The sequence below is a fragment of the Tamandua tetradactyla genome, chromosome 6 (genome assembly GCF_023851605.1).
Source record: "Tamandua tetradactyla isolate mTamTet1 chromosome 6, mTamTet1.pri, whole genome shotgun sequence".
NCBI lineage: Eukaryota > Metazoa > Chordata > Mammalia > Pilosa > Myrmecophagidae > Tamandua > Tamandua tetradactyla.
The window spans coordinates 24,902,320-24,927,081 of NC_135332.1; the positions used below are offsets into that span (position 1 = coordinate 24,902,320).

The 24,762-nt window shown below is 51.4% G+C and overlaps 3 protein-coding genes across 10 annotated transcripts in view; 2 read left to right on the forward strand and 1 right to left on the reverse strand.

Moving 5' to 3' along the window:
- Nucleotides 1–2,694, forward strand: part of STAT3 (signal transducer and activator of transcription 3) — a 65,695-nt gene extending 63,001 nt beyond the window's left edge. For all 6 annotated transcript variants that reach the window (XM_077164353.1, XM_077164352.1, XM_077164354.1 and 3 more), the window contains one exon: nt 527–2,694. Coding sequence is in view for 4 of the 6 variants with exons in the window: in XM_077164352.1 (XP_077020467.1) it covers nt 527–582 (56 nt within the window). In the remaining 2 variants the exon portion in view is untranslated. The remainder of the gene's footprint in view (nt 1–526) is intronic.
- Nucleotides 2,695–4,035: 1,341 nt separating this feature from the next.
- STAT5A (signal transducer and activator of transcription 5A) lies at nt 4,036–23,217 on the reverse strand. Of its 3 annotated transcripts, XM_077164355.1 has the most exons (19): nt 23,033–23,211; nt 22,201–22,376; nt 21,692–21,848; nt 20,527–20,616; nt 19,835–20,009; nt 13,964–14,094; nt 13,558–13,709; nt 12,903–13,058; nt 12,306–12,485; nt 10,906–10,993; nt 10,683–10,805; nt 10,218–10,310; nt 9,548–9,754; nt 8,833–8,927; nt 8,604–8,734; nt 7,965–8,120; nt 7,206–7,257; nt 6,832–6,939; nt 4,036–5,394 (listed from the first exon to the last, which is right to left on the reverse strand). In XM_077164355.1, the coding sequence occupies exons 2-19, from the start codon at nt 22,326–22,328 to the stop codon at nt 5,232–5,234; spliced, it is 2,385 nt and encodes a 794-aa protein (XP_077020470.1). In that variant the 5' UTR covers nt 22,329–22,376; nt 23,033–23,211; the 3' UTR covers nt 4,036–5,231. The 3 variants fall into 3 exon arrangements, 2 of the variants coding, with proteins under 2 accessions (XP_077020470.1, XP_077020471.1); XR_013177520.1 differs by lacking the exon at nt 6,832–6,939 and having other exon boundaries at nt 5,282–5,394; nt 6,940–7,257; nt 23,033–23,217; XM_077164356.1 differs by lacking the exons at nt 21,692–21,848; nt 23,033–23,211 and having other exon boundaries at nt 22,201–22,313.
- STAT5B (signal transducer and activator of transcription 5B) overlaps nt 23,148–24,762 on the forward strand; it is a 95,819-nt gene continuing 94,204 nt past the window's right edge. Inside the window, exon 1 of the mRNA XM_077164359.1 lies at nt 23,148–23,166. The gene's annotated coding sequence lies outside the window, so the exon portion shown is untranslated. The remainder of the gene's footprint in view (nt 23,167–24,762) is intronic.

Here is a 24,762-nt window from a genome sequence, read left to right on the forward strand (position 1 = left end):
TTGTAATAGAAACGGAATGTGCACCTCACGATAGTTACTTTTCTAGCAGCCCCTCTAAAAACCAGTAGAAAGAATCAGAAGTTGATTTTAATAATACATTGTCTTTAACCCAACAAAACCAAAATAATCACTTCAACATGTAAAAAAAAGTTGAGATATTTCTACATTCTGCTTTTCGTACTGAGTGTTTGAAATTCTTTAAGTGTTCTAGACCAATAGCACATCTCATTTTGGACTAGCCACATTTCAGCAGCCACATGTGGCTCGAAGCTCCATACTGGACAAGTCTTAGGACTTCTTTAAAATAGCTGAGATGAATTAAGGTAGGAGGGAGACTGAGCCCCTACAGAGGGCAAGTTCCTGTGGGAAGGAAAGTAAATCTGGATTAACTGGCCCTGTCTCTGCCTTAAGGCGCAGGAGATTGGGTAGCAGTGGTAGCCTGAGCCTCTGTGCTCAGAATAGCTAGGGCTATGTACCCTGCAGCTATAGGGTTCAGGCACTGACCTAGCTTTCTCTTTTCTTCCAGAGACCCTCACGTTTGACATGGACTTGACCTCGGAGTGCGCTACCTCCCCCATGTGAGGAGCTGAGAACGTATGCTGCAGAGAGATGTGACTGAGGCACCTACCTACCTGTGTCCCACTGCCTCTTAAACAGCCATACCCCAGATCATCTGAAACTCCTAACTTTGTGGTTCCAGATTTTTTTTATCTCCCACTTTTGCTGTCTTGGGCAATCTGGGCACTTTTTAAAATAGAGAAGTGAATGAATGTAGGTGATGTGCTTTTATCTAAATGCGAATGTGTTCTGAGACTGTAATCAGAGGATGTGGAAGGGGTGGCAAGAAGGAGAAAAAAGAAAATATCTAGTATTTTCTGTTGTTCCCCTGCCCTCTTTTTTTCAGCAGCTTTTTTTTTTTTCCTGCTAGACAAGTGCCTCCTGGTGCCAGCGGCATCCCTCTGCCTGTTTCTGTAAACTAATGCCACAGGCTGCCTCTAGCTATATACTCCTGGCGTTGCACTTTTAACCTTGCTAACCTCCGGGTAGAAAATAGGAATGTCAAAGCCCATAGGTTTCTTTTTAAAAACGGGGGGAAGCAAAAGAGAAAACCCTCTATTGGCATAGCCTTTTCTGTATTTAAGAATACTCAGTTAATAACCTTTCTGGTGCTTTAAGCATTCTGCTTTTTTTGGCTGATAATTTATATAAATCTTGAAATGGACTTCAGATGAAACTCTTAAAAGATGTCTGAAGCTGTGGCTTAGCCTTTGGTTTTAAACAAGAAGGTTTAAGGAGAACCTAAAATTTTAGGGTTTTTTTATGAACAAGATTTTTCTTTTCCTCTTTAATGCATTGGCCTGTTTAGTGGGTAAGCCTGGGCAGAGAAGCACTTAAAACCTTTACTCCCAGAATTTATCCCCTGTTGCAGAGCCTTAGTTTTTCTGTGGGTGCCTTGTAAGGGCTGGGGTGATTCTTCCTTCCTTTCCCCAAATTCACCTGACCCTTCCACTGATATGTCTCCTTCCTGTGTCTAAAGGTCCCTCGTTCTGCTCTAGGATCTTGGTCTCAGGCCTCCTGAAATAAGAGGGAGAGAGTTACAGGTTAAACATGACTCAGACTATGGGGCTCCAGCAAAGTGTCTAGTTGAGCTCAGGGAATCTGGTTCTTGCCCCATGTTCTTATTGATTTCTTCTAGCAGCAACTTAATCACTTCTTTACTTGGTTAACCCAGGGGCAAAGGCTTACTGATAAACTTGAGGTCTGTTCCTTGTTTGTAAACCCTGGCTTCCCTCCAAGTCTGGTGATTTGTCTCCTCACCACTGGGCCCCCATTTGTGAGGCAGAACAGCTAGAGTGCCTGGACCTCTTAGGGTCTCTGTTTCTGCTCACCTGTCATCAGTCCGTCAACTCAGATCCACCATGCATTTGGGAATACTTACCAGTGTTCTGGGTGGTGGGTCCAAATACTTGGACCTCCTTTGTCCCAGAGGTGTGGCTGGATTTGGTGGCCTAATACCATCTTGTCTCAGTTGATCTGAACTTCTTCGGAATTCTATTCATTTTACTCAAATTTATTAGCTAGTTTCTGAGGTCACTCTTGACCATTCCTATCCTCCTCACTAGAAAGAGTTGATATATAGTACAATGCTCTCCTTTCTCCAGCAACACTCTAATTCATAATAAGCTTACCTCATAAACTGAGAAAATATTTAAAATGGTGTGACTTGGGCTTTCCATTGGATTTAAGTCATAGGGACCTAAGGAAAGCATGTGGAATTCTCTAGAGCAGATATTATAAAGTTCATGGCTTTAGGTAGCATGTATTATCTGTCTTAGACTCTGATGATAGCAAAAGTTATGAGAGGAGCTGAGACTTGTTCTGGGTCCTCCTTAGAGAACAGAGCCCTCCGGGACCTGCCTGCTTTCCCTCCACTGCCGCCCTCCCATCCCCAAGCCAGCCAAGAGGATTCCCATGGATCACTTAACCCATCTACGGTGGCATTTAAGCTTCTGTCTTGGCCACTGCATTCAAATTCTAATGTATACTTCATACTGTAAAATTTTATATTATTGTTTGTTTGTTTTGTATATATTACTGTATCTACTTTAACTTCCAGAAATAAAAGTTATATAGGAACCATCTGATAACCTGGTGGCTCTGTCCCTGGTTGGAAGAGGTTCCCTTTCCCCCTGATTAAGTACTCAGTGTGTGTGTGTGTGTGTGTGTGTGTGTATGTGTTGGCAGTAGGGGTAGGGGAATGGAGAAGAGGGGTTAAGCTTACAAATAGGTTGAACTTGGGATTGGAATGCGAAAGGAAAGGGACTTGAGAAGTGGTTGACCCAGTGCATGGGTTGAGGTTGTGTTAGCCTCTCATCCCTGAGTTGACATAGCCCTCTGGGCCACAGCCTGGAGATATAGAGTAACCCCAGAGGAGCAAGTGCTCATACTCCACTGGAGAGTAGAGACCTCCTTCCTCCCTCATGTGGCCTTTGCAAACTGCTGTGTCCTGTTTGGGGTCAGATAAGCTACATAAGGGGGGAACCGCATCGCCAGGGCCTCCCTTTGCACGGTTGGCTCCATTATCACTTTCTCTTCAGTTGAGCCCATGGGGACAACAAACCAACCCTTAGCTGGCCAGTGCTGTGGGGCCCCTGGGCAGCCGATGGTGATAATTCAGAGAGCCCTTGTACATCAGCATCAGACCCCACTCTGCTCTCTCCCCACCCCCTCCACTTGCGCCTGCAGTACCCTGGAGACCGAACCGGTGTCTGAGATAGGAGCCGCCTTCCCCTGCAGAGATGAAACTGGAGATTAGTGCCATCTCAGGGCTGCTGGCTGGCGGCTGCCTGCTTTCCCTCTCCACCCACCGCCAGCCCCGCTCTGGGCCCCTGTGTCTGTGACAGCTTTGGGCTGTCTGTAACTCCCTGCCTGTCTTCCCCTTGCTTTGAACTCTGAAGAAAGCTAGTCAGCAGGTACTTTCTCCCCCAACTACTCCTTCCCCTCAAGGGAGCACATGTTCCTGAACCCAAAGCCCCGGCAACAGCATCTGGACTAGCTGCCACTTGAGCACCCAGCAAGTCTGGACAGGGACAGCTGGCCTCTCCACCCCAGTGTCCCTCAGGCCAGCCATTTGAAAATACAGTGGCAGTGGGATGGTGCCACCTGCTGGTTTCTGGGAAAAGGTGAGGGGAGAGGACTACCTTGATCCTGGCCCTCAGCTGCCAGCTTTGAGATTCCCTGTAGTTGCAACTGAGGAGGCAAGGCCTGGAACACACTCATGTGCCACCGCCCACCGTCATTTCTGCCTCACCTTTCCCCAAGACCTCGAGTCCCCTGCTTTCAAATGTATACCCCCAACCTAGTTCATTTCAACCTTCCAAGAAGCATGGACAGGATTTAAAGAGAGCTCAGCCCCCTTAAAGATAGGAGAGGGGGCAGAGTTTTAGCCTCAGGCTAAAAATTAGAGTACCAGGTGCAGCAGGGAAGGAACCAAAGATTCCAGCTCCAGTGATTCCCACCAGCTCCGCAAACCAGGAACCATACTCGCAGATTTATGAAAAAAAATATTTTATTCAACACAGTTTGAGTTTTACACAAATGTGTGGTCTATGTACAAAGTTCCAAAGCATCCCTCTTCTAGTTCCCACCTTCCTTCAGCGATGTTTGAAGCTGGGACTCCCGTTTTTCCACAGTCGGCAACCCCAGCTTCTTGTCATACAGCCTCTGAGGAAGGCGGTGTGGGGCTGGGAGCTAGATTGGCCTCAGACCACGGGCCTTGACCATGGTGAGGCCTATTCAGGTTCCACCTCCCAGCAGAGTCCCCTGAGATAAGCTTTCATGCTCACTCCAGATTCCACAGACACATACCAAGTGGCTGATGTGCTGCTTGCCCCTGGCTGCAGCAGATCTTTCCCAGGGTGGGGGTCAACTCTGCAAGTCCCTAGCCCTGTTCTCCATGTCCTAGACCAGTCCTTTTCCCTCTCACCCACCCCACCTAGAAGCAAGGTTGCAGAGAGGTAGGGAAAGAAGGCAGGGGCTGGGTGGAGGGGAGGGAACCTAGGATAGAAAGAGAGAGCAGGAAATGTGGCAAAGGCTTCAAAGACTTGAGGCCTAAGCCCCCACCCACCCATCCCAGCTCAAGGCTGAGAGACCACATACTCAAAGCAGCCTGATGGCCATGACTCAAATTATCCCAGCTCTGTGGTGCGAACAGCATGGCTACAGCCCAAACTCTCGGAGAGTTCACTAAAAGTCTGGGGTCCATATTCATTAGATAGAGTATAAAAATGTTACTCAAAAAATAAACCCCGACCTCCCTCTTGAGGGAAAGGATCAATAGACCAACACATGTAAGAACAGACCCATGGCAAAGCTTCTTTCTCATGAGTAAAACCTTAGCTTAAAGTTGTTGCCTTCCTCTTGGAAAATTTCACCCAAACAGCTGCTGAGCAGATAAAGGTGCCTGCAAGCTCAATCTCTTCCTTGAAAAGGACAGACCCAATGGGCTCTTGGAAAGGCTTCATCTTAAGAAAGGTCGCAGCGGCTGCTGCCACATATCCACAACTGCAAAGGAGAGGCAGGCTTTGAGCACTAACACACACACACACACATGCACGCATAAACATGCTGCCTGCAAAGGCATCCTTATGCACAGAAATACTAAAACCCCAATTCGTATTAACCCTTCACATAGAATATTGTTTCCAACGAGAAGCATGGGGTTCAAACGTTCATGAGAGCGAGCCCCTGGCTGAGGTGAAAAGGCCAGCAGGGGGGGAGAGGCGGGGGTCAAGACTGTCCATTGGTCGGCGTAAGAGCTCCTCCACGTGCCTTGCTACGTCCATGGTCTCATCCAAGTCGAAGTCCCCATCCTGGTCGAGGACAGGGTCTGGGCTGGGAATGAGAGAGGGGATGTCAGAGGCCTTAAACTAGCATTCTAGCCAGAGCCTTCAATCCAAGTTGGGGTAACAGTCAACCATTGTTCATTGGGAGATCCATTTCTAATCTCACCCCTCACTCCTGCAATGAGTGATCTTAGGGAATTTACCTCCCCTTTCCTTGTCCTCATTTGTAAAGAAAGGTGATTGGCAACCAAAACCATTCCTGCCAACCTTAAAGAACACCTAAGGCTCTGTTGAGATTCTACCAAAATTCCATGCACTAAGGTTACTTTCCAGAAACATACAACCTCCAGATGGCTCCTAGGCCAGATAAATCCTGAAACCCAGAGGGGCCTGCCTCTCCAAGAACATCAACTAGTTCCATCCCCCTCTCCCATATTATCGACACCACTTTCCAGCATGAAAGGGTTAGAATGGAATAGTCCAAATACCCCTAAAGACTGGGAGAAAGATCAAAGGTGACAGAGGAGTTACAACAGAGAAGACAGAATTTAACATGAGTGTGACTGCTGAATCATTATAGCCATATTTCTTTTAGTCTCCAGTGTCTTGGAGCAGCTAAAAAGATAAATCTAGAATTATAGAACTGTAACCCATACCAAACTCTGATCTGTTTTATACTTGTTACACTGTACAATCTATTGCTTTTTGGTATATATGTTATATATATATATAAATTTAAAAAGAAAGGTGGTTGGGCACATGATTCTGGCCACCTGCCCATGTTCTTCCATGAAATCAGGATTACTTCTCGAGCACCTTTCAATCCCATTTCTCTAATCCTCATAGGTACCTGTGTGGTAGTTAGTTTCCCATTTTACAGAGGAGGAAACTGAGGCTTCCCATGCTAGGACACTTGCTCAAGGCCACCTGGTTGGTAGGCTGGGGATCAGGGTTGAAATCCCAGTCTTTGTGGCTCCCTTGCCCGTGGCTGCCCCACAGCAGCTTGCTGCCTCCTGGACTGAGCGCAGCCCTGCCCACCCCACTCAGAAGAGAAAGGAGCAACCAATAACCCCCCTCCCACCACACTCTGAGTAACAACACCCCACTAATAGCTGCCAGGTGTCCAGCCTTAGGAAGGCCTCACCCACACTAATGCTTTTCTTGCCCTGCCTCATTTAACTCTCTGCACAATCCCATCAGCGAGGTATTCTTGCCTCCCTTTCAAAGGGGAGGAAACAGTTTCCATCAGTTTCCCAGTACCAGGGACAGGATCTGGATCCTGCTATGTCTGGCTCTAAAAGTGATGCTCCGTGCTTTTTGCTGGCTGAATCTCCCCCACCCCAGCCTGGGCACAGGCAAGAGCCCAGGCCTGAGCTGGGTGGTCTCAGACCCAGAAGAGCTCAGCACTCCTTTGACCACCAGCTGTCTGGGGGTCCAGCCCGAGGCCAAGTTCCTCCCCTGCAGACCCCAAGAGAACACCACCTACTTCTGTGGGTACATGTTATAATGGGCCTGGGGGCACACGGTTGGGGATGGGGCCTGGTCCATGTAGGCTGCACTACCCCCCGCAGAGTCTGCAGATGCATTCACAAACCTGCGGAGAGAGCAGAAAAGAGCCTCAGCTGCCAGAGAAGGGGATTCAGTGGGGCATCTTTATGTCTTATTCGGGGCATAGAAGGACAAAATCCCCCACTTGGTTCTGGGAGGCCCCATGCTGCATTATGACCAAGCCCAGTGATCTCGCCAGGTTTCCGGGGGAGCACAGAGCACGTGAACAGAAGGGCAGCAGTGTGGAGTGAGGGGAGCCAGGGGAGGAGGGAAGAGGCCGCAGGAGACCCCGCCCTGGGCCCCGACACTTACTCAGGGACCACTTGCTTGATCTGCGGCTTCACGTATCCGTCACCTGCTTTAGCTGCCATGGGAAAAATGGTGGTGATGAGAACCGAAGTCTCCGGGACCTCCCACGTGGGGTGGAAGGCCCCCTTACCCCCACACACTCAGCCTCCTACCCAAGTCACCCTGGGGCTTTAGCAGGGATGAGACTCCCAAGGACTTCCAATAAATGCCTGCTGATGGGCACAGCCCGAGGGTCACCAAGACCCTTGGCTTCAACCCCGGCCCTTCTCCTGGTTCCTTTTCTGGCTGTTCACTATCGCTCTCCCTGCCCCCAACCCTAAGGAAACAAGATCAACAAGAAACAAATACAACCAACGGATCTGGGGCAGGCTGAAGAGAAAAATCCTGTCCACTTTGCTTCCTGGGCTCCATATGGAGGGTGGTTTGAGGGTGGGGAGAGGTGAAAGCAGGAGACAGAGATGGGAGTATTACACTATCTGGAGGCCTGAATGGTCCCAGCACAGCCCTCCAGCACGGCTGCTCTTTCTCCAAGAGTGCAAGGGTGAGAACCAGCTCAGCTTTCCACTTTGTGGAGGAAAAAGCTGGGTCAGAGGTCTCTCTCTCTCTCCCGCTCCCAAACAGTGAGCCCTGAAATCCTCTCCACATGCTTTCCACCATTCTCTGGAACCAAAACCCACAGGGGAGCCTCCCTCGTCCAGCCCCAACGACTCTGTCTCTGGGTTGGGGAAGGGCCTGGGGACAGCCCAGGCCATCAGGACCCACCAAGGACCGGAGTGTAGTACTTGGAGAAGACCTCATCCTTTGGGCGGTCAGGAAACACATAGATGAGATAGTTCAAGTCCCCCAGCCGGTCGGCCAGGGACCGGATGGAGAAATCCCGCGTGGTGAATGGCTTCAGGTTCCACAGGTTACGGTCGGCTGTGGAGGAGACACTCTCATTCCCAAAAACCCACGGCCATCAGGGGGAGGGTCTGAGCAGTGGGGTTTTAAGTTAGGCTTGCAGAGAAGCCCAGGCTTTTACTAACCTGCACCATGACCCCACCCCTTGCACTTCTCAGCATGAGGCAAGGAAGCAGCTGCAGGAACATTCCACCCACCAAACCAGCAGCTAGGTACCAACAAGGCTGCATCACGGTAGGGAAGCGGGAGCGTGACACTGCCGGTGGACCCACCCAGAAGTTGGGGTGTCCAGTGAATTTAGGTTCTCCAGAATGGAAAATGATAGAAAAGGAATGTATTGCTGAGCAACACTCCTGCCACACTCTGAGCTCAGTTGCCAGCTTTGCTGGCGTCTACCTTCTAAAGATACAGACCTGGTGCAGCATGGGGAGAAAGGAAATGAAGACAGAGCGGCGAGGGTGGGAGTGCGAGGGTGGGAGTGCGTGTAAAAAGGGCACTCACGAGAGTCGAATTTCCAGGCAATGGTGATGCCCCCGATCTCCGAGTCGCTAAAGCGCAACAAGAAGGTCCCATCGGGCTTGTTGATGAGCAGGTCATGGGCCTGCTGCTTGTTCACGAAACCTAGGATGGCCCTGGGTGGTGGAACGTCCAGAGTCACTGCTGGGCCACCTACCACTCTGGGACCCGGCCCGTAGCCAGCCGCCCAACCCCCAGGCCTGCCCCTCCTCACCCGTCATTCCAGTGGGGCTTGTGATGCTTCTTCAGCACCTCCATTACCCCATCGAACCACTGCCAGAAGGTGTAGTTCCAGCCCGGCAAGTTCTCCTAAGAGCCCCCCAGGAAACCCTGAGTCAGGGCTTGTGCCCCCACGGTTGCAGGTGGTCCAGTACCAGTCTGTGTCCTCTTGTCCTCACTCCTACCTGCCCCCCACTCCTCACGCCTGCTTGTCCCACACTCCAGCAGACCATGGAGTGACACAGCCTCCAACCCACACCCCAGACACCAGAGAGTAAAAATGCCTCTAAGACACAGAGGCCCAAGACAACACCACGGGGTGGGGGAGGAGATGCAAAGCACTGTCGGTGCTAGAGGGGACCGCCAAAGTTATCCCTGCCACTCCCCTGCCTCATTTTAAAGACAGGGAAACTGAGGCACAAAGAAAGGAAAGGCCCTGGCAAATGGGTTCACTGGTCTAGGACCTGAACCTGGGATCCTGACTCCCAGCTCTGTATTCCTTCCATCGCCCTGCTCTGGTTCTCATAGCTAAGTACAATTCCTTGAGGTCCCCCTGGCTACATTCCTTACGGGGAGGGGCCCCAGTCCAGTCCCTCCCAACTGCTGAGGGGTGGAGGATGGGCAGCCATCCCAGGCAATGACCTGTCTGTGCGGTGGGGGAGGGGGAACCTGCTGGTCCCAGCAGGCAGCGGTCACACCGGGCACCTCACCCTGTTGAACTGGGACCAGGACACGGACATGCTGCTGTAGTCCTCGAGGTGACCGCTGCTGCTGTTGAACAGCTTCTGTGCCAGGAACACGAGGTTCTCCTTGGTCAGGCCGCGGCTGCTCTGCACTTCTGCCTTGAACTTCATGTTGAGCGCCTCACACAGCTGCGGCCACAGCACCTTGTCAGGCACCGCGAACGGCACCCTGCCCTGCGGGGGAGCAGAAAGGAGAAAATGCCGATTGAGAGAGTTGGAAACATTTACACACACACACAACAGATGCAGATACCAAAAGACAGAGGGACTGAGAAAGAGCCAGAAAAGGAGACACACACCCAAGTACAGAAACGCAGGGCTCAGAAGTGTAAGCATGCAGGGACAGAGGCCCAGACCAGGGCACCGAGGACAGAGACCAGGGGCCCGAGCCACAAGCCAGAGGAAGAACAGAGACCAGGTTCAAAGACCAAGCCGACAGACCTAGGAGACCCCGAGCTCTGAGGACATCCCTGAGGACAGGGGAGCTCACCTTCGGCCGCCCTTCTCACCTCCCCTCGGCTCTGCTCTGGTCCTGGGGTGGGGAAGGGCCACTCAGCAGGGGACCAAGGGGCTGGGGCTGACCCTGAGGAGAGTACTGGGGACCAGGGGGCCGAGGTGGGATCCCTCAGGGACTCACGGGCTCAGCAAAGGCATTGTCCCACAGCACGGTGGCAGTGGCATTGTGGTCCTGGCTGCCGTGAACGATGACAACCACGGGAAGGGACAGGGTCTGTGGGGGTCAGAGTAATGACAGATGAGGGGCCTGGCTGCCATCCTGTCCTGTGTTTGAGGCAAGACTCCCAAATCCTCATATCTCACCCACGACCCCAACTGCAAGCCTCCCACGCCCCTCCCACCCATCAAACCTCAAAGCAAAGCAAAGAAAAAAGCACAACCTCTTCACTCTTGGTGCGCTGTCTGAGTTTTGTGAACTGGTGCCGGGTTCTAACTGAGCAACCAGTGAGCAGCAGAGCTGCAATAGGTTTCCTGCCGGCACCATGGGCAACTGGTTCAACACCCGGGTGAGGCTCCAGAACTCTCTGCCTTTCCCAAACCAGCCAGGCGGTCTCCCACAGAGGGGAGAGGAAAGCAGAGGCCTCACCTTCACCTGGAACACAAGCTCATTGCTGCCAACACTGAACTGAGACTCAAACAGGACCGTGAATTTCTCCTCAGTCACAGACTCTGCACCCCGCCGGTCGGCGCGCTTGATCCTTTTTAGCGACTGTGGGGTAGGAGGTCAGAGGAGGGTGGGAGACGGCGGCTGGGGACAAGGGCTTAGCTCCGGGTGGCCCTCCCTCCATGGGGCCGGCCCCTGCCCTCACCATGTTCCTGAAGTGGGCACTGAGGGTGCCCGTGGCTTGGTGGTACTCCATCACACAGCAGTTATTCAAGATCTCGCCACTGCAATCGCTGCCAAGGAGAGGGGACCCAGCTCCACACAGGTCCAAGGGGGGAGCACGGTCCCATCGAGAACCTGGTCTGGGGCCTTCACTCCAGAAAAAGCCCCTCCAGCAGCCCCTGCCCCCACTCCCTGAGAATGCTCCTTGGTGTCTATTTGGGTTTACTGTCTTCTCCATCAACCTGGGAGGACCCAAGGCCAGTTCTTCAAGGTTGAGGTCTGGCTCTCTCCCATGACATTCAAAATTCACAGGGCATCAGACTGATACGGGGGCTTTGGGAGACCCCAGCACCTGCTAGTGAACTGAGAATAAAACCCACGGCCATGGCCTCTGAGGTCCCTCCTGATCTAGTCCCTGGTCGCCTCCCCAGCCACACCGGGCACTTGGCCTCAGAGCACGCAAGCCATGCCGGCCTCTTCTGTTTGCTGAATGTGCTCCAGTTGGTTCCTGCCTCAGGATTTTTGCATGTGCTCTTCCTGTCTCCCCAAACAGTCCTGCCCTTCCCCTCATTCGGGTCCACCCATCTCCTGTTGCTGGACCTGCCCCCCCCCCCCACCTGCCCCACTTCCAGACGCTTCTACATCACAGTGTTTTAACCTTCTGCAGTCTATCACTTTGTGAAACTGCCTTGGTTTAAAAAACGTATTATTGTCCCTCTTCCCAGTTAAAAGGTAACTTCTAAAAGAGCTTGAACCTCATTTGACTTCTTCATTGTTCCATCCCCAGATCCCAAGGTAGGACTCAGTAAACACATTTAACTGGGTGACAGAGGAGGGGGATCAAGTCTTCACATCACTGACTCACTCACTCATTCACTGCACACGCGATGGGTGGCCTCCCCTGATTCCTGAACCCCACCCCTGTGTCCTCTAACCACACATGCCCTTCTAGGCACCTTCAGGATATGAATCATGCAATTCTCTCTGCCTGCAGAAGTCTTCCTTCCCCACCACTGTCCATCAGCCGCCTGCTAGTGGTCCTGCACCGTAAGATTAAACTATCAGTCCTTCACCACCCCACCTCCATCCACCACACAGCGCCCTGCAGGGCTCGCCTGTCCCACAGCTACACTTGTCCAAATTCTACTGCCTTCCGTGCCGGGCAGTTAGGGGAAAACACAGGCAAGTCGTATCTGGATCAAACTGTATTCCCAAAGCTTAGCACAGGAACTGGATGGAGCACTGCAGAGGCGTGATGCTGCTGACCTACTATGTGCCAGGCACAGGCAGGCCCAGGGGAGGCTCTGAGCCTGGCGCAGGCAGAGCACACCAGGAGACAAAAGGGCCCGAGACACAAGCTTGGGGAAGAAGCGGCACCCTTACTTGCGGGTGCTCTCGTTCTTGAGCAGGGACTTGGCCTGCTGCTCACTGATGATCGTGGCCTTCACCTGGGGCGGATTCATGTGCACGTTCAGCTTCCCGCCCACCAGCAGGCGAACGGTGGCCGCAAACTTGGTCTGTGTCTTCAGGACCTGGGGGGGCTGCTTCTCGATGATGAAGGTGCTGCAGGGAACACAGGCGACACCCTGGCTCAGGGCAAGGCTCCGGGTCCCTGTGCCCGGGAGGCCGCCTGGCACAGGGGCTCAGGGGAGGAGGCAGAGCACGTGGGGCGGCCTCTGTGCCCAGGGAGGCCTCTGGGATCAGCGGGAGGGCAGGGGTGGGGGCTGAAACGAACGCCTCAGCAGCTGGCAGGCGCTGCAGGGGTCAAGGCAGCCCATGGAACGTCCACAATAGACACTGGGCAAGGGCAGCGCTGGGCAGCCACAGCAACCAGAGACAGAAGGACAGCGGGCCGAGGCAAAGAGAGGCCAGGGGTCGCGGGTGAGCCCCTCCTCCGGGAAAGCACCGGCTGCCTCCCGCATGCCAACCACCTCGGGGGCTGATCCTGCCCTCTGGGCATGGCCAGGAGACAGCAATCACCTGGTCACCAGGGCTGAGATGATGTCTGTGATGGTGGCATTGACCTCAGCCAGCATCTCCTCCACTGGGCCAGGGATGGGCAGCTGCTGGCACAGGTGCTCAGCCCTGCGGATCTGCTGCCGGTTCTGCCAGATGACCTCGGCCAACTTCTCACACCTGCACAGGAGCCCCAAGGCCGACGGGAAGGACAAAGGCTTCACACACACACCCGCCCCCAACTAACCGGAGGCTGAGGCTCCCAGCTTGGGGAGACCCTCAAGACACAGGCTCTCCCTGGCCCAGCAAGGTCTCGCCCAGGAAGGCTTTGCACATTAACCGCCAAATGTGTCCCCTGGTGCAGAGCAGAGCTGCCTGACCTCACAGGGGTGCAGAGAAATGCAGAGGTGGAGGGATGCGGATTTGAGCCCAGACAGCTCAAGGGTCACCCTGCCCATTCCCAGCCTTGCCCACTCCCAAGACAGTGCCATCCTTCCCGGGACAGCAGCACAGGTAGAGGGGGTAGAGCCTGTCCCAAGACCCAGAACCGCTCGGGAAGTAACAGCTGCTACAACCCTGAGGGAGCCTGCAGCCCTTGCACATGCAGGAGGCGCCAGCCCCCGGAGCCCCTGCCTCCCCCACCTCCCTCCTCCCTGTGGGCTTCCCCCAGACCCGTTACCAGGACTGCAGCACGTCCAGGCTGCCCTCGGGGGGCCCTCCATTCCCTGCCAGCTGCTGCCGCCGCTTCCACTGAATCAATTCGTCATCCAGAATGATGGTCTGCTGCTTCCGCAGCAGCTGCAGGGTCTTCTGGTGCTTCTCAGCCAGCTCCTGAAGGGAGGTGGGCAGAGCGGGCCCTTCAGGGCTCCAGAGAACAACGTGCAGGGGCCCCCCTGGCCATGGAGGGGCACGGGGATGGGTCCTATCCACAAGCCTTTCGCCTTCCGACATGCTCGGCCTCACAGGCCCCCACGGGGAGGAGGGGCTCACCTTTCGCCCTCTTCCTGGCTCCACCCGAGGCTCCCCCAGGGAGCTCGGGATGTGGACCGCCACACCCGGGAGGACAGGCACGGGGGCCCACTCACCACGCGGTACTGCTGCAGCGTCTGGGCCTCGCGCTGCAGCCAGGCCTCCAGGGACACCTGCTTCTGCTGCAGGGCCGTCTCCCGGCTCAGACGCTCCTGAGGGCTCAGCTGGGCCAGCTGGGCAAACTGAGCTGGAGGAGGGGACAGGACACCCATAGCCATGTCCCCCCAGCTGCCAGTAGGAAGCCCCGGACCCACACTCACCTGTTCTGGAAGTGAGACCCCTGAGGGGACAGTAATCCCACCATGCCCAGGGTGGGACTCTACAGGCCAAGGGGGCCTGGGGTGAACTGGCTCCTCAGAAGGCAGCCTCGGGGTTCCCACCACTGCCTTCTGACTCTGAGCCTCCCCTCTGGGGGCTGAGTGCAGGACGGACCAAGGAGGACCCGGCGATGTGGGTCTCTGGGTCCGTGGGCCTCCCTCCCACCCAGCTGCCGGCCCAGCCTGCCCCACCTGGGCCTGCCTTGGAGACAGAACGCCTGGCTTGGAAGTGAGCCCTGGCCGGGACCAGCTGGGCCAACGTGGGCAAATCACTTGACTTTCTTGCGCCTCAGCTTCCCCATCTGTAAGATGGGAAAATAATGGCACCTGTCTCTCTAACACTGAAGAAGCAACGAGGTGGAAAATGCTCCCCGCCCCTCCCACATGGCACATCCTCCTTAGGAAGGCACCTCCCCCGAGGCGGGGCCCCAGCTCCTGAGCACAGCGGTTCTTCCTCAGGGAAGAGGGGGCTTCCCGAGGTGCTGGAAGGGGCTTCACATGTTTGTCCAGGTTGGCTCACAGTGCTCAGCCCAGCACCCCAGAGAGAGAGAAATAGGGAGAGAGGGAGAGAGGGAAAGAGGGAGAGAGGGAGACAGGGAGACAGGGAGAGAGGGAGACAGGGAGAGTGGGAGGGAGGGAGACATGAGGCAACTGCTCTGCTCTGGTTCGCTGGAGGAGCTGAGCCTTTCCTTGCACAAACAGATCAATAATCTGTGCTTTGGATAAATTTGATAAATGAGACTGAACTGACATGTATGATCGGTACAAACCTAAACCAGAATTCAAACCCAACCCATCCACAGGAAACAGAAAACTCAGTACAGGATCATAAATATACTGATCAGGCAAAACGCTCAGTAGAAATAATGGACTGAAATCTCCAGTTTCACTCTAGAAGGGACCAGACTTTCCCTAGGGTCACACTAGGATAAATCATATGGAGACAAATTAGAATCATCCCAGCCACATTCACCCCACACGTACTAAGAGTCAGATAATGCCTGAGGCTTCGGGTGCAGAAATACTGACAGAGCGAGTCTAGGAAAAGAGCTTCAATAGCTAAATTAAAATGAGATTCTAAAAAATTTTTAAATAATCCTACCCCCCACAAAAGGCAGGAAAGGAGGAACAGAGCAACAAAAAAAAAAAAAGAAAAGAAACTAAACAGAAAATAAATAGTAAAATGGTAGACCTCAATATAACTAATAATAATTAGATTAAATGTTAATGGACTAAAGAACTCAATCAAAGCAGAGATTGTCAGAGTGGATGCAAAGCAAGATTCAGCTACATGTTGCCCACAAGAGACAGATTAAAATTCTAAAAGCATGGATGAAGATATACTATACAAACCATATACATAAGAAGACCAGATAAAGTAGACTTAAGAGTATTACCAGAGACAGAGACATTTCATAATAATCTATCAGAAGGACACAGTAATCATAATGTGTATGCAAGTAATAATGAAGCTTCAAAATACATGAAGGACATATTAATTGGAGAAAAGATAATTCCACAATAATAAAGAAATTTTGAGACCACTCTTTCAGCAACTGATAAAACAACTAGACTAAAAATCAATAAAAGACAGACGATCAGGAATTCCCCAAGTGTAGATTGGGGGTCTCTGGCTGGTGTCTGATACTCTTATAAGGGATTTGCAATTTCAAAACTATTTACAAACTCATACTATATTTTCTTTTTTCACTTTCAATCTCTTACAAGTATACAGTACAGTTTTCCAGAGACTATACGATATGTTTGATATCATAACAGATTAGAGTCGCAAAACTGTAAAGCAATGTCATTCTACTTCCTAAATTTTGGTTTGGAAAATACGTGTTGTTTTTTTTTTTTACTTTTTTTTATGTTACTATTACTGTGTTTACTGTTATTTTACAATGAAATAGCTGTAGAGATAGCAAATGAGGTTGAACTTAATTGTAAGGGAATACATAGAAGTGAAGGCGGTTCATTCGTGAGTCTATAAGTAATATTACCATACGGAAGGTGAACATGATTGAAAGGGGTTGTATGGAGGCATGTATCTCACTGCTTAACACTACAAATATAAATAAGTTATTGCACGAACTACTGCAAAGGTATGAAGCTTGTACAAAAAATGCATGATTTAAGGGTATGGGGGAAAGCTGCTATTGCATGGGCTATATTCAACAGGAAAACATCAACAGTGCCACAGCAATACCAGGGGTACTTAATCGGGGGAGGGACAAGAGTTAGGGAAAGGTTTGGATTTTCTATTTGGTGAGGGTGTGCTTATTAGTCATCTTTCTCTTGGGGACAATGAAATGATCTAAAATTGGGAGTGTTGATGGATTGCTGACTTTGGACGTGGCCGAAAGACGCACTGACTGAGAAGTAGATTGGCAAATGATGGTGTATACATATGATCGAATATTGTGCTGCTATAAAAAGGAATGAAATTGTGAGGCATGCAACATTGTGAATGAACCTGTGGGACATTTGGTGGAGCAAAATATGCCCCAAACAAAAGAGCAAATATTGTATGATCTCATTTACAAAATACTTATAAGAAAACTGGGGCCTAAACTGTAAATTCTTATAGCAGTCATATTTAGTCTGGAGTGGTAATTGTTACTTCTGGATTTTGAGAGGCTGTTTTATATATGTATAATCTGATATTTAGACATAAGAATGAAGCCGGTCAGGTCGGGATTAAGGTCATTCAGAATACAGGGATAAGGAAGACATTGTCTGTATTTTAGAACTTCACCTACTTTTGGAGACCAAAGGATGAAAGGTTTATTTTGTCCAGATGCTAAATTTTCTGTAGCACATAATCTAACTCAGCCTGTCTGAACGGGTCATTTAAACAATTCAAACACAGGGAGCCCAGAATAAGAATGGGAGCCTTTAATCATGTATAGTTCAATGTAATGCCTGGATACATCCTGGAGTATATTAAGCAGATAATCAAAGAGTATTAAGGGGCAAAGTCCCTTGAGGGATGGGGAAAAAAATATGGAATTATTAAACTTTAACATTCAAGAATCCCCGAATATTCTGTCAAACATTAGGGACACCCAAATCAATGGGCCAAGCCTTTGGTCTTGCTTATGTATGTAGTGAAAAAGCTTATCCTACGTATAGTTATGCCTTAGAGTCATATCTGGAGGACCTCTTTTGTTGCTCAGATGTGGCCTTTCTGTCTAAGCTCAACTCTGTGAGTGAAGTCATTGTCCTCCCTGCTACGTGGGACATGACATCCAGGGGTGAAAGTCTCCCTGGCAGCATGGGATAGGCTCCCAGGGATGAGCCTAGCCCTGGCACTGTGGGATCAAAAATGCCATCCCGACCAAAAGGGGGAAAAGAAGTGTAACTAATAAGGTATCAGTGGCTGAGAGAGTTCAAATAGAGTTGAGAGTCTACTCTGGAAGTCACTCTTATGCATGCTTCAGTTAAACATTGCTACCTATCATAATTTACCAAACCCCAACCAAAACCATTCCTGCCAATCTTAAAGAACACCTAGGGCAATACATAAGATTCTACAAAGATTTCATGCACTAAGGTAACTTTCCAGAAACCTACAACCTCCAGACGGGTTCCTGGACCAGATAAATCCTGAAATGCAGAGGTGCCAGCCTCTGCAGGACATCAGCTAGTTCCATCTCCCTGTTCCAAAGTATCGACAGCTCCTTCCGACATGAAAAAGTTAGAATGGGCATAGCTCAAATACCCCTAAAGAGTAAGAGAAAGATCAAAGGTGTTGGTGGAGTTAGACAGAGAAGCTAGGGTTTAACAAATGAGTATGATTACTGAATCATTATATTGATATTTCTTTTAGTCTCCAGTACCTTAGAGCAATTAGAAGTAAAAACCTAAAATTGTAGAATTGTAACCCACACCAAACTCTGAAATCTGTTTTACAATTAATTGTTGTGATATACTTTGAAATTTATCGCTTTTTTGTATATATATATTATTTATCGCAAAAAAAAAAAAGAGAGAAGGAGGCGTATAACAGAAGATAGGACTTAACAAATGAGTATGACTGCTGAACCATTATTGGTATTTCTTTTGGTTTCCAGTGTCTTGGAGCAACTAGAAGAAAAAACGAAAATCATGGAACTGTAACCCATACCAAACTTTAAAATCTGTTCTATAACTACTTGTTAAAATGTACTTGGAAATGTATTGCTTTTTTTGCATATATGCTATATTTCACAATAAAAAAAATTGAGAAAATGAAATAACTGTAGAATATACATTCTTCTCAAGTGCACATATGCTCAACAAGATAGGGCATACGTTGAGTTATAAAACAAGTCCCTAAATTTAAAAGGACTGAGATCATACAGAGTATGTTCTCTGATCACAATGGGATTCAATAACAAGACAATGTTGAAATCAATAACAACACAACACGTTGAAAAAAATGAGTATTTGTAAATTAACAGTGCACTTCTAAATAACATATGGGTAAAAGAATCAATCATGAGAGAAATTAGAAAATATTTCAAACTGAATGATAATGAATAGATAACATATCAAAAATCATGGACTGCAGCTAAAGCAGTGCTTAGAGGGAAATTTATAGCTTTGAATCTATATATTAAAAAAAGAAGAACAGTCTAAGTCAGTGATCTAAGGTTCTACCTAAAAAGCTAAAACAAGAAGAGCAAAGGAAAAGGCATCTTTATACTTCCTGACCTCACTGGATGGGGTAGTATATCTCTGGGGTCAGTATGGCCCCACAGGAAGGTGGACTATGTCTTGACACTCTTCAAATTGTACTTGGAGTAAATTCCTCCAGAACAGTCCATTTTTCTCTCCCCATTCCCTTATTATGGCAGCCAATGGCAAGCTACAGACTTAGGAGATAAGATAATTTTCCACTGTTACCCTCTCTTCCAAACCCCATCTTCCATCTGTGGGGCTTAAGAAGGGGTACTTCTGGAATACCTTTCCCCAGGCTGGTTCAACCAAGGGACTCCCACCTCAAGTCCTCTCTCTGGGGAACATTTTGTCCCTATTCATTTAGTCACTCACTCGTTCATTCACATATTCACTGAATACCCACAATTAAGGAGAGACTATTGATTAGTAAAGTGCGGGGATTTTATGGCATATCTCTAGTTGAGATCCAACTCTCCAACTTACAAACAACCTAGAGCAAGTTATTGACTCTGTTTGAACTTCAGTTTTACCACCTACACAATGGAGATCATACAACTCCCAATTTCTTTTTTTTTTTTAATGTCAAATTCATTTTAATAATGTGATATATATGAGCTTCTATTACATAATATCAAATGACGATTTATGGCTAATTTAGATTGGACAATCATGTTCTTTCTTTCCAGTCATATTTTGTAAACTACTATTATAACTCCCGATTTCATAAGCTTTCTGTGAGGGTTAAATTGGATAATGTATGCAAACGGCATAGCACAGAGCACAGCAGACAGCACACAGCAGGGGTTCCATCACCGGGAGTCACGATTTCCATCAGGCTTTGGGCAAGGTACTGGGGAGGTGGAGACAGACCTAGCCCCTGCCCTAGAGAAGCACACAGGGTGTTCTTCACTCTCACCCTCAAGTCTCACATGATACCGGCCTCACCTTGGATCCTCAGGCTCTCCTGATACTGGATGATGAAGTACTCTTGAGTCTGCTGCAGTTTCTTTAGTTCATTTTCTGTGTCCTGTGTGACCAGCCGCAACTCCTCAAATGTCTGGTTGATCTGAAGGTGCTTCTGGGACATGGCATCAGCAAGGCTCCCCACTGGAGAACTACCCTGGAGACAGATTGGGCAGAGATAACAAGCAGCACTGAGCTGGGCAGTGAGGACGGGAGTAACCTCCAGTCTCAGGGAACCCCAATACTATAGACCCCAGTCCCAAATCTAGAGTAAGAAGGAAGGGTCATCTGAGATAGAAGGATGATAATTTGCCAGAATTGGGGTGGAAGAGAGAAAGAAGGAGGAAAAACAGGTAACGCGGAGACTAGGGCATCTTCATAAAGCACAGTAGACATTTCTATTTCAGATCTGGTTTCCACCAGAGGTATCCCAAACTGCGCCATCTAATTACTTTCAGGAAAGACTAAAATTCAACATGTCCCCAGTGACACCTGGTTTTCCTACTAACGATGATGATCCCTCATTCCACATTCATTCATTGACCCAACGCCAAGGACTATGCTAGGTGTTAGGATACAGTGGGGAGCAAGGATATGTGAACACACACTTTCTCCAGATAGAGACATGTGGAAGGATTTCCCAACTCCTCTCCTTATACCCATGAGACACTCACATTGTTGGCTTCTCGGACCAGCCTCTGTTCATTGTACAGAATGTGCCGGATGCAGCGGACCAGCTCCATGGGGCAGCGGTCATACGTGTTCTGAAAAAATTCAACAGTAGCCACCAGTAACCACCCTCTGCTCTAGCCATGCCTATCCTTTCCTCTTCTCCAGTCCCTGCCTCGGCCTTCCCAGGGAAGCCATAATTAGAAGCCCACAAGATACAAAGCACTTCCAATCTACCAACTCCTTTGACTCTCCAGCACAGCAACCCTATGACATAAGTTGAAATTATCCCCTTTTCACAGAGGAGAAAACTGATGCTCAGCGAGGGTAAGTTCTTGTCCAGAAACAAACGAGTAAGTGAGTGGCTGACTCAAGGTTGAGACTCAGGGCATCTGACACCAAGGTCAAGGCCCTTTCCACCATACTCCTGCCCTGGATTCCTGTTTGCTCCCCCCTCCCCCAGGTTTTTCCTATTTCTTTCCTCTTCTGGGATAGACTTTTTATTTCCCTAGCACCCTACTGCTGATAGTTAAGAAGGGCTATCTAAGAAATACAACCGAGTTCCAATAAATGCTTAACTACAGTTACCACCCAAACCCCTTTCCTGCTTCTAAAAAACACCCTCTCTTTCCCCATATTCACCCCACGTGAAGAAGCAGCTCCATTCTTACATTAAAACCTCAATTCAAGGCCCTTTTATCCAGCTCTTGTCTCTAGGACAACTCTGCTCCTTTCTCACCCCAGTTCAATAGCTCTTCCTCACTTAAAAGAGCCCCAAGAAGGATGTCTGGTTGTCTCATCCACGTATTTCTAGAATGTACCATCCTCCATCCTCCAACAGAGGACTCCTGATTCAGGCTACCTCCGTCCCTTCTGATGTCACTTAAGTTCATTGATCTGTCCATAATGCTGTTTCACACATCCCCCATCTCTTGGGGCCAAACACTGCCCCCTCCCCACTCCTTGCTTTGAATTATGTTCAAGGAACCTGACAGGTCTGATTTAGAAAGAGGGGGTGGGGGAAATTGAAGAACAAAAAAGTTGCCGAAAAGTTCAGGGTCACATGGTGAGTCAGTGGCCAGGCCAGGAAAAAACCCAAGGGTTCTGATGCTGGGAAGAGAAGAGAAGGCGGATGCTGGCTCCCCAAGCCGACCCAGAGTGCACACCCACCTGCAGCTGTGTGGCATAGTGCCCCAGCTTGATCTTCAGTAAAAACCCATCTTCCCCCACTTGGTGCTCTGCCTTCTTCTGCAGCTCCTGCACCAGGCCCTCCAGGAGCTGGGTGGCCTGGGCTCGGTCCTGGGGATTGTCCAGGTCCACGGCATCCCTCGGGGCAGGGCAGGAGAAAGAAGCTTATTTGGGTGCCTACTTGGGCATGGAGATGGGGCACCAAAAAAGACATGGAAATCCCAGGCTTGTGATTAAGGGTGCTCCTGGACACAGAAAACTTGTTCCTGGCAGTTCCATGGGCCTCAGAGTCTAGAAACATCCCCTCTCCCCTCCCAGGCCTCCATTTCCCTGTTCCCCTTTCCCAAGGACACCGCCTTTTCCTGCACCTTCCGCACAGAGAGGGACAGACACGATCAGATTCATACCAAACCACAAAGAGCAGAGCCAGAGGCTAAGGAGCATGAGCCGTAGGTACTGGCAGAGGGAGGCAGAGGGCAGGGGGCACTTACCAGGGCTGACTCTCAATCCACTGCGCCAAGTAGTGTCGGACCTCAATGGGGAAGTGCTGGCCGTACAGCACCTGCATCTGGCGCAGCGCATCTCCCTGCAGCTGCTGGGCCTGAATCCAGCCGGCCATGTCCCTGCACGTAGGAAGAGGGTCCCTCGTCTTCCACAGACAGCTTTCCTGTGTGGGAAGAAAGATGGTGAGGAGGGGAAGGGAAGCTTTCCCCTTCAACAAGAAACTCTGAGGCTTGGGGAGGGGCTCTCAAGAGTCAGGTACCTCCCCCTCTTCCTCTCCCCTCGCCCCACTGGGGCTTCCCCGCTGAGGGGGAGGGGGACAGCTAGAAACTGAAAGAGAAACTCTGCAGCGAACGCTCTCGGGTCCTCTGGGGAGGGCTGCAAGAATCCCCCCACCCGGAGCTGCCTCGGACCTTGAGTTCCAATTTCTAGAAAGGCCGGATGATCTGGCCCAAAGTTAGGGCTGCGCCAGCGACAGTTCCCACTCGACGGCCCGGTCCCCGCGGGCACGTGGCTGGGGTTATTAGCAGAGCAGGTTGGGGGGACTGACGCTCCGCCCCCTCGGCTGCGCCCCCTAGCTGCGCCCCACCTGCTCCTCCCGTCCAGCTCAACAGCGCTCCCTCCCCGCCGTGGGCGACGATGCCCCCTCCCTCCGCCAGCGTCCGAGGTGCGCGCTGCGCCAAAACTCCCCCTCGATTCCGGGGACCCGTTCCCCGTCCCCCGCCCGTCGGGCCCCGGGATCCTCCGGCCCGAGGGCCGGGGCAGGAGTCGAGCGCCCCCTCTCCGCGCGCGCCGCCGGGGACGCGCCGCCCGGCCACCCACCTGGTCAGGGCCGAGCCGTCCGGCCTCGGCGCCGGCTCTCAGCCCCGCGGCTCTCGCTCCCGGCGCGGTCTCCTGGCGGCGGCGGCGGCTGTTACTACAGGAAGGAGCAGAGAGCAGCGATTTCCTCCTCAAAGGTCAGCTGCCTCCGCTAGACCATACACAGCGCGCGAGCTCTCGCCAACACCCTTCCCTGCCTCCGCCCTCGGTCGCCCGTTCCTCCGCCAGTGCGCAGCGGCGGCCGCGCTCCGGGCTCCGGGCGGCGAGGCGAGGCGGGGCGGCGCCGGGCGTGGGGGTTGCCCCGACGGCGACGTCCCCCGGGAGCCCCAGCCAGTCCTTCTCGCCTGCGGCGCGGCGGGAGCGTCCCGGGACGGTGGCGGGCGCGAGGCTCGGGAGTCGCCGTGGGGGCGGGGGAAGGTGGGAGGACCGGGAAACCCCGGCCTCTGGAAATCCCAAACCGGAGCCTCAGTTTTTCTTAGCTGTGAAGAGGGAGGAGGGAAGGGTTGGCCCAGCTGGAGGTGTCTTCCAGCTCCGGCGTTTGTCATCGTTTGAGTCTAGATTTTTAAAAAAATATGTGGCGTGTGTGTGTACCCGTGAGCTGGAGGCAAAGCTTTAGTGACCTTAGAGACAGAGCCCCCGTGAGGGGAAGGACTTGGGGATTCCGGAGGAGTGGGGTGTGGGGGGGACACACCTCCCCCGCCGCCGTCCGTCGCTCCTCTCACCCGTGACCCACCCCCTGTAGCGGGAACAGCAGAAAACCCTGACAGCTATTTCAACCCCCCTCCCGCAATTCTGCAGGTAAGAAATTGAAGTCCAGGGAGAAGGGGCTTCCCAGGATCATGCCGGGCGCATGGAGCAGAGCCTAGATTTCATCCCCAGAGTATGAACCACAAACCGTTTCGCACATGCCCCACCCCCATTCATCCCAGCGCAGCCACATCTGACGGGTCTCCTACCTTCAGAAAGGCCCGGGGAGGAGTTGTGTTGGACCCACTCACAGTCCCTCACAGCCTCCCTTAGGCCTTGCCCCAGCATCCAGTAACCTCCAGGAGAGCCTCAGTCACAGGCCCCTCGAGTGCACGCCCCCCCCCTCCAGGGCCCACTGGGTTGGGTAAGGCCGAATTGGAAGCCTTCCATCCCCTTTGCCCAGCTTCCCTCTCCTCTGGGCCTCCCCTCTGCCTGGCAGCTGGTATTGGCAGCACCAAGGGAGGGGCCGGCCAGGCTGCCCACTCACAGCCTCGCTGGGCCAAGACCACATATCCTGGGGGGAATCGTGCTCATCTGTCTCCCTCCCTGATCCCTTATTGGGTCTGCCCTTTTCTCCCCATTCCCTGTTCCCCTCTGCCTTCTTGCCTCTCCCTGGTCCCATCACTGCCTCCCCCACTTCTACTCTTTATTTAGAGAAAAACTGAGAAGCCGGAATGTCTAGGTCCTCCCACCCCCCTTCCATGTGTGGTCACGGTCTCTTAGTTGGCAAGGTCACGGGGAAAGGAATTGAAAACTGTAAGGGGGTGCGTGGAGGATTGGGGAAACCTTACTCTGCAGATGTTCCACAGCAGAGCCCAAAGGAGGAGAATCTCAGCCCTTCTGCCTCACTTCTCCCTGCCCCCTGTGCAATGGATTTGGCATTAGGAGGGTCAGACATGCAGAGAGAGGGTCACTTGGAATGAGGGCCATGTGTCCAGCTGAAAGCGACCATCAAGATGATTTTACAAATGGGGAAACAGAGGCCG

Excerpts from the sequence above, each read along its gene's own strand:
- STAT5A (XM_077164355.1), bottom strand. The coding sequence starts at position 22,328 with ATGGCCGGCTGGATTCAGGCCCAGCAGCTGCAGGGAGATGCGCTGCGC. Across the intron at positions 20,010-20,526 it reads TGGTCCGAGAAGCCAACAAT|GGTAGTTCTCCAGTGGGGAG; the intron begins GTGAGTGTCTCA and ends ATCTGTCTCCAG. Across the intron at positions 8,121-8,603 it reads TGCCTGGAAATTCGACTCTC|CCGACCGTAACCTGTGGAAC; the intron begins GTGAGTGCCCTT and ends TCTCCTCCACAG.